This window comes from Parasteatoda tepidariorum, chromosome X1 (assembly GCF_043381705.1).
Source record: "Parasteatoda tepidariorum isolate YZ-2023 chromosome X1, CAS_Ptep_4.0, whole genome shotgun sequence".
Classification (NCBI taxonomy): Eukaryota; Metazoa; Arthropoda; class Arachnida; order Araneae; family Theridiidae; genus Parasteatoda; species Parasteatoda tepidariorum.
Window position 1 is genome coordinate 21,906,588 of NC_092214.1, and position 9,417 is coordinate 21,916,004.

At 29.4% G+C, this 9,417-nt stretch overlaps 1 protein-coding gene across 1 annotated transcript in view; it reads right to left on the minus strand.

Moving 5' to 3' along the window:
* The window catches only part of LOC107437523 (M-spondin), a 25,861-nt gene extending 21,622 nt beyond the window's left edge, over positions 1-4,239 (minus strand). The window contains exon 1 of the mRNA XM_043040076.2: positions 3,984-4,239. Coding sequence (XP_042896010.1) covers positions 3,984-4,212 — 229 coding nt within the window. The 5' untranslated portion in view covers positions 4,213-4,239. The remainder of the gene's footprint in view (positions 1-3,983) is intronic.
* Positions 4,240-9,417: the final 5,178 nt, after the last annotated feature.

Consider the following 9,417-nt stretch of genomic DNA (forward strand, 5'->3'; position numbering starts at 1 on the left):
ATGAGGAGATATTGGCTATCAGATACTGACTGTTATACATATAACTCATATGTTAGACATATAACTTCACAAGATACATAAATCTTTAAGAAGATGCATATTAAAACTGCGTTGTATTGAAAACACAAGACAGATAATTTTGGCAGACAAATAATTTTTACTTCATATTTTTTTGGTAAATAACTAAAATAACATACTAGCTGGAGTCCTTTGCACGCCACTATAGGCGTAATGTTGCTTTTACCTCTGGGACCTGGTTGGAAAAAATTGTCTGTAACACAATTAATTAAGTTTTTTGAAATTAATTAATTTTTTTAAATTTATTTATTTTTATTTATTTACTTATTTTTATTTAATTTTTTATTTATTTATTTTTTCTATTTATTTATTTATTTTATTTACTTATTTATTTTTACTTATTTATTTTCGTTTATTTATTTATTTTTATTTCTTCTTTACATCGATCCAAATTCTTTTTACTTTCCTTTAAGCATCATAGACACTTTTTGCTTCACTTTTTAAACTCCCTTTTCCCTGAGGTTCAGGTATTCAAATTTAAAACTATCTTTTACTGGCATAATAGTTAAAATGCAGACATTTTCAAATTCCCTAACCATTTTCTTCTAACATCGCAGCATATGCATCGCATGAGGGAACTAAAAAGCCTCTCTAATATCCCTTCGAAGCGGGTTAAGGCCAATATTCTATTCTTTGTTAAGATTTCGGATAACCAACTATTTCTAGACAAAATTATTGCATTACGGGCTAATGTCCATTTTTACTGGTTTAAATGATACATACATAACAAAGATATTTGATACTTTTATCGAAATTTATCAGTCCAGATTCGAATATTATTAAAAAAATTACCCAAGTTTTCTAGATTGTAGAAAATGTTTACAAGTTACAGAATTTATCGATATAGCTGAAATATTTTACCAGTAAATAAAATTAATACTACACAACTAAATAAAAAAAAATATCTTAAAAACTTAGGGTATCCTTTTTCTATTATATACTTTATAAATTTAGCGACTGCTTCACACTAATGAAAAATAAGTTGTTGTATCTTAAATTTCGTTATATAAAGATAAAAATCTATAACTTTTTTGAAATCAAATTGTAGTAAGTTTTAGAACGATTTGAAAATGAGCATCCTCAATATTTTATTAATTTGGTTCCAGTGTGAGCATGCACATAATGAGTCAAAAAATTTCAAAATATTTAACGAAAAAGTTTCAGGCAGAAAGACTTAAAGAAATTTTTATAGGATAAGAAATGCAACTGATACCATTATTTATGAGCTTAAAAAAAAAGTATGTGTATAATTAAATGGCATATAATTAAATATTTTCTCGAAGCAACATGTTTTACAAGAAAGTAAATCAAATGCTTAATAAAGCCTGGTCAATTGATGAAATGGATGTTTATTTCACAGACCATACAGAAAGTGCTTGTTAAAAAATTTTAAAGCATTATTTTATTTATTTTCCTTAAATAATGGGATAAAAAGCGATTTTTACTTAGAAATGTGTAGTTCATAAGAAAATAACTGTGATGAAATAATTTTTGCTTAAAAAAGTTAAATTAATTGAACATAATTATTTATTTTTAATCGTTACGTTAAGAAATTATTCATTTTAACTTCTAGGAGTTTTTGTATGTAAGATATTATTAAACCGTATTTTGGTCATGAAACAAAATCTACTAGATTCAAATAATAAGATATTTTTTTATCATAAAGTTGCTTGAATTGAATTTTTTTTACCTTTCTTATAATTTTTCATTACAACTAAAAACTCCAAGCAACGCGAACAAACTAAAAAATTTTTTTATGATATTTTTGAAACAAAATTGTACAATGTATGATATTTTTGAAGCAAAAATATTACATAATAATCAGCTAACACAGAAAATATAAATTTAATAAAATTCACAGTCTCATTTGTTCATTCTTAAGAAGAAAAAAATAAAATCTCATAAATCTTCCTTCATACTTTATCTTAAATCATTAAAAATGTCTTTTAATGCCGAGAATAGTCTTTCTACAGCAGCTTGGCTAGCGTGCAATGCTGTTGCAATGTAGCAGGTCTCTTAAATATCTGTAAGATACATGGAAAGTGCTGGAGCCCTGAAGCATAGGAATATTTAAAGCTCCAACCCCAGCTCTGGAGCTCACCGACTCAAGCTCCAGTTCCGGTACTTGATTTTCTCTGTATATCTGTTAATTTTAGTAAAAGTGTGAATAAGTAGTTGGAGGATCATTTAAAAATATTTTAGCTACTAGGGAATTATTGTAGTTTGATTCATTGTATTTTTAAAAAGGATTTTTATACTCAACACTATAGTTACGTTTTTAAATTCAAAAGTTAAATGATAACACGGAGGAAAAAATGAGCAATAAACATTCAAAAACAATGGCACATGCAGTATATTCACATTTTAATTTGATTACAAAGCAGTTCAAATTTTATAAGCATCGTCTTTAAGATTTATGTATCATTTTTAAGTTCTAAACAACCAAATGCTGCATGGAGTTACAAAAAATATATTGAGACGCCACTATAGATATAATTTTTTGTGCGAATTTAATGCTTTGTGAAAATTTTAAATTTTTCATAAAATTTTTCATACCGATCAGGATAATTTAAAGGGCATAAATTTAAATTTTTCTTAAAATAAACGAACCCTTTTTTTTTATACTAAATAAGTTTAATTCATCATGGTACATAGTTTCTTCCTTGACCATTATATTTCCTGTCAATAAAATTTTGACAAATATTATACTAAGGGAAAAATATTTTTGCTTTCATGTTACAATCAACTGAAGAGATAACCATCCTAAAACGCAAACCTATAAGCAGTATTTATAATGCAATACCCCTCCAATAAATACTATTATTTTTGACCTAGCGTGATGTATTCTAAGGGATCAATGTGTTTCATTACGCAACTATCTTTTTTTAAAAAAATTTTAAAGTGATAGCGAATGAAAAAAAGTAGTTATTTATTTAAAATATTTAAATTTTACTACTTTTTAATTCGAAGCACTTTTCATTGGGCTGCCATGTTCAAGAGTTAAAGGGTTAGGGAACGAATATCATATATCTAGTGACCAATATCCTTAGGCTAGTGCTAATGAGAAATAGGTGAATTTTTGGTGCTGATACAGTTGTGGCTCTACTTGGGCAAAATTTATGTAAAATTTAAAAGGACTGGTTAAAATTTTTAATACGTTTTAATTTTTTCAATATCATAATTTAAATGCTTTTCATTAGTCTTAAAATGCTCCAAAAGTTATTCATAACTTATTGAGATTCTTATGTTCGGATTGATAAGACAATTTTTAAGACAGTACTTAGTTTTTTATTGTTTTAATTATTTTTCGGCAGACAAAGCATATAGCTTTAGGGGGCTAGTAGAGAATTTTTTACTAAAATTAGTTATTAATTTTCATTCGCACTTTGTCTGCTACCTAATAAACTGTAAAAAAAAAACCACAAAATATTAAAAAGTATTAAAATGTCCGACATTCTAAATGATTAAAATGACATTGCTTCTCAGATTACAAGAGAAATATGATGTTCTTTCTGATATAGGAAAAATGTTAGGAATGTTGGATTACTTTAATTTTAAATCTTTTATTAAATTTCACTTGGCATCACTAATCACATACGATTTAATAAAAATGCATGTTGTCTACATGCTATAAATTCAAATTTTTCTAATATTTTGCTGAAAATTTTTCTGCTCTTCATAATGAGATGCCTTTAGCCTTAAAGTCTTTTTAAATGCTTATTGTTAAATTTATCAGTGTAATTAATAGATCAATTAACTAAAGTCACTTAATTGTCTTAAATTAGTGAAATATTAAAGAAATAATTTGAAATTTTGTGATACTAGATTTTATTTCTGTTCGTTTTCAGCTAAGAGTTTTTTTCTTTTTAATATTTTCGTTCATATGCTTTATAAAATAAACTCACCAACAACAACTGACCACTGGGCTGGTGGTCTCCATTCTGGATATTGCTTAGGAAATTTCTCTTCAGACCATTCTGTTTGTAAAATTGTCTTGTACATAACCAATACATCAGTCGGACATCGTGCTGCAGCAAGGGTCAACCAAGACCAAGCTAGTGTAAAACATGCAAGCACCCTCATAATTAGAACCGAGTGAACGAAACAAACTCTAGTTTCTTCCCGCCACAGCATCTTTTATTTGTTATTCTTTTTTAATGAAAAGAAAGATCTTTACTCCCGCGCCACCTATGCAGTCAAAACAAACTAAAGAAGCTTTGTACAATGACGTCGAATGTCCTTGCTTAATATATCATGAAGCTAGAAATCTCAGTTGACAGCTATAGACTTGGTGAGCGAATGATTAGACCTCTTCAGTGCTTGTTTTACACAGTTCTAAAAGAAACAATGTCATTTTATAACTGCTAATTATGTTTTTATTTTTCATGTGTGAAAACAATTCTTTAAATTGAAAAATTAGATCTAATTTTCTTTGGCAGTTTTTCTTGAATTCGTTCATTAACCTGATCTTGATTAATTGGATGCATGATGATTTTTATTTGGTTTAATTTATTCCACCAGACATGACCATTATATTATTTTATTTAATTCATTCTCCAATTTTTTTATTTGACAGTGCATTTTTATGAATAAATTAAAAATCAGATAGATTAGATTAACTGTAAATAAATAATAAATAATTGAAAAGCAGCATTCCATGTACATTTATTTGAACTCATAAGTGATTGCTCAAAATAAATAAATAACAAATAAATAAGAAAAATCACTCTTTTCCTTGCGTGAGTTAAAATATTTAAATACAAAATAGAAATTTAAAATACATTTAAATTACTTTTTCTTTAACTATGCATTTAGAAAGAAAATTTTAAAATCTGTTCGTTTTTTTTTTCAATTAAAAAAATGTAAATGGATAAAATAGGAAACGTTTGTTTTTTCTTTAGGTATATTTTCTTGGCAACTTTAAATTTCTTCTGCACTAATTAATTAGCATGCCTAAGTTTGCATCCTCGAACGACTCAGATTGTGTTTTAGTACATGAAAATCTGATTATTAGAGCAAAAATTATTCCAAACGTTTACTTTCTGTTGCGCTCTATTAAAGCAACCCATATAAAGCAGTTTTCCTAATACATTTAATCCTTCACGAGGTTTACCTTTATCGTGTAAGCATAGTTCTTTAAGCCTAAGTGATCTTGCTCTGTTTTTCTCCCCTGTTTTTTGTTGAGGCAATCTAAGTTTATAGCGCCGTTCGATAACCTTTATAGATTCGATTCTTGCTCTTGTGCCAGTCTACATTTAAACTACTAACTTTCAGTTACTCTTAGTTTAATATGCAAGGTTTGGTCAAGTTTCGTTGGTTAAAATATGAATTTATGAATACAAATTTAAAGGCATCACAAAATCCATGTAGGATTTTATTTTTTCGCTATTTGTGCAATAAAATGTTTCCAGCAAAAATAAGACAGCGAGAGGCTGAAATGGAAAATTTTAACTAAAGAACAATGCGTTTTTGTTGTTGAGTAATATTTTATGCATAGTGGAGTCATTCTTTGATCATGAAATTTCCCATTTTGAGTGATTGGAATTGGGCATCAAAATCATACGATTTAAATAGCTTCTCTTTTCTCTCTCTTTAAATCTGAGGTCTGCTCCAAAAAGCTCATAACAACCCACATCTTGAAGAAGGAAATTGAGCTCTGTCAACTAGATTCAGATTCAGAGCCACATTTATGCATAATGGTCTTTGAAAATTTCAACATATGAGTGCGTAAGTGACAGCGAAACTGTGGAAGCTATTTACCAACGCCTCCTAAAAGAGAGAAGGCCTCCGTACGGATCAATTTAGTAGTTCGACATAATTAACATCAACAGCGCAGTGGAGGAAAAAACAAAAGATGTCACAACGTTCTAACTACTAAAGGATCGGAGTTCTCATCTATGGTAACCCGTGAGGAGGTCTTCTCTCTTATAGGAGGTGCTGCATTTAATCTATATGGTATTGTATACATAACGCTTTACTGTATTTTTTTTCATATAATGAGAATGAGTCTATACAGTGAAGTGGTTGAGATCTATAGCGACTATTTCATCTGTATTATGCAAACTGGTTTTCCACCATTCTTATGTGGTATTCGCTGTGTAAGATGGAGTGCATTCGGGTTGGAAAATCCTTTCCTTATTTTCAAAATGCTGTTAGAAGCAATTGATTCAAGAATAATTTACGTCGATACAAGTTCTGAACGATTTTCATACCTTGTTTAATCAAGAATATCTTTGCATGGAATGGGATTGACTTAGGGCGTGCTCAAATCTGATTCCATGAATATTGTATTACTTTAATTTTCTTTACAATCAATTCATATACTGAGTGTACGACTTTTGAAGTTCGTTATTAAATCTCGTAATTTTGAACCAGAGGAAAAAGGAATTTTGAAGTTAAATGACCTGAAGCAAAATTACAAAGCAACAACGGTGAAGCATTAGCCATTTCATTTAAAGTTCCTTCTTACGGCGGGAGTGATTTGTTCCATGTCTTTTGCAGGTGAAGAAAGGTTGGGGACGTATGCCTGCATTTTCTTGAAGCAATTACAGTTAACAGAATTTGTTTTCAAATTATCAGCGAGTAAATTAGCATCACCATATCGAAAGTATTCACCAATTTTCGAAAGTCTTCGCCAAATTCAAATCGTAAAAATTTTTTATTATAAATTTTTTTTCCCCATAGAAAACTATTTTACGGTAGTTTGTTTCAGGCTCATATTATTTGGACCCAATTCTTATTGGTTATGCTGTGCATCTACCAAAAATTACTGTAATCGAATAAAAATTACTGATTTGTTTAGAAAAATTAATTTTGATGTAATTTTGAGAATCAAGTTTATATATATTTTTCTTTCCAGTGGAAAAATCATTCGCCAATACTTTCATCAAAACACAATTTTATTTGCCAAATTTACAATTTTATCGTATTTGACGAGGTAGCTAATGCTTCGCCCGGGCCTGTGGTCAGCAGCATAAAACGAAAGAGGAAGTGATGGCGGTCTAACAATTTGGAAAAGAATTTTCAGTCTGTTTTCATGAATTAAATTTTTTATTTTTTTGCAAAGTAATAAATGTTTGAATTAAAAAATGTATTTTTTTTTTTGAGAATTCGGATTGATTTCCGGAAAGTAGCATAGATCTCGTAGCTAAGTTTTTAAAAAGTGTAAATATGGGATAAAATATACTATAATGTTTTTGTCGTTCTTAAAGCATCTGAATTTCTCGTTGAGAACAGTTACATTTCTAATTATTTTTTTATTACTTAAATAACTTAATTATAAATAAGTGATTGAAATTTATGTTACTATTAGTTTTTTCTATTTTGCCGAAATAGATTTTTATTCTAGAAAATTGACACACCGAGTTTACTGTAGATTGCATATTTACTCAGTTTGATGTATTCTAGTTTTCGGAGAGGTTCGTTGTAGACTTGTTTGTTTCAAATTCAACTTATCAGTTAAAGTAGGCAGGAGAAAAATCGTTTCCGAACGCTTTAGTATGGAAAGTTGCTTATTGTAATAAGAATAAAAACGGCATAATTTTTTTTAAAAATCAGTTAATATCTTCAAATTAGTAAAAATCAGCCAATAAAATATCAAAAATCGCGTGAAAAAAATCAAGCTTCTTCTAATTTCTTTTAAAGTTTACTAAATCTTCTGAAATAACTAAACTTAGTTTTTTGTCTTATGGTTAGAGCATCCTAATATGTCATATTTATCAAATATTTTTACGCTCGCAGAATGTTTAGGGAGAAAAACAAAGTCTAACGTTAAATTAAGTTTTCCTAAAACTTACTTCTCGTTTTGCTAAGACCTAGGCGTAAGCCATGGCTAGAACCAACCTAGCCATGGCTAAGCCAACCTAGAACTGGCCACGTGAAGATCGTTGCACGTTATTCCAACCTGTACCCTATTCAACTGGACTATAAATTAGTCTCTAGAATTCGAATCATAATTGCTTATTTTGAGAGTGATCCTTTCTTTCTCTGAGTCAGGTCAAACAAGTCAGTTTAAGGAGACCGGAAAGTAATGTCGTTTCGGTGCATTTGATATTTGTTATCAAGATTTTATTTTTCATCAGTAATGTATTCACCCTCGTTAGCAACAACCTTTCAATGCCGGATTGAAAATGAATCGAAAAAAAAAATGAATTGGTTTTTAAGACTAACGAATATGTAATGCGCCGAAACATAACTTTCAGGTTCCCCTAATAATTAGCTGTTATTGTGAAGAACCACGGTATTATCCCCGGTAATGGCTTGAAGCCCACTGAGCTTCAGATAGATGGGTATCAGTTTGTCTGAGAAGTAAAGGCGGCCGGTGCACAATGATGTCACCACCATCATACAGTTAATCTCGAAATTGTAGAATCTTAACCAATATGACCCCCTTGTTCAACAACTAGCTGCTGTAGGAGTGCTTTACTTCAAGTAGATCTTTTTACCAGGATGTGTTCCCCTTTCTACCGTGGTTCCGGGGTAATGTTGTTGAACGGTGTGAATGGCCAAAACTCAAAGTAAAATATTGTTAACCAAACTTTAGATCTCTCTTCTGATAAAATTATTTGTTTGTGCTATATTTTCTAAAGTATGACTGCAATGTAAGGTGTATTGAAAAAATTTGGCAGGAAAGTAAGTTTATTTATAGAAAGTATGCATATGCTTTCGAGTAGAACTTTTATTAATAGTTAGTATTAATATATTACGATATCCTTTAAGTCTATTGATTTTAGGAAATTCAAGTGAAGAAAACTGCGCAATTATTTATTGACGTTTGAAAATCCGATTATTATATCAAGAGTTATTCGGAGTTCTTTTTTTTTTTTTTTTTTCTGANGTAGATCTTTTTACCAGGATGTGTTCCCCTTTCTACCGTGGTTCCGGGGTAATGTTGTTGCGCGGTGCGAATGGCCAAAACTTAAAGTAAAATATTGTTAACCAAACTTTAGATCTCTCTTCTGATGAAATTATTTGTTTGTGCTATATTTTCTAAAGTATGACTGCAATGTGTATTGAAAAAATTTGGTAGGAAAGTAAGTTTATTTATAGAAAGTATGCATACGCTTTCGAGTAAAACTTTTATTAATAGTTAGTAATAATATATTACGATATCCTTTAAATCTATTGATTTTAGGAAATTCAAGTGAAGAAAACTGCGCAATTACTTATTGACGTTTGAAAATCCGATTATTATGTCAAAAGTTATTCGGAGTTCTTTTTTTTTTCTTTTTCGCTGACTCTTCCAACTCAAAATAGCGATGACATAGAATATTTTTGTACTCAAATTTCCCCATTTTGTTTCACGCTCAAATTAAAAACGCCAAACCTGAATTAATATAA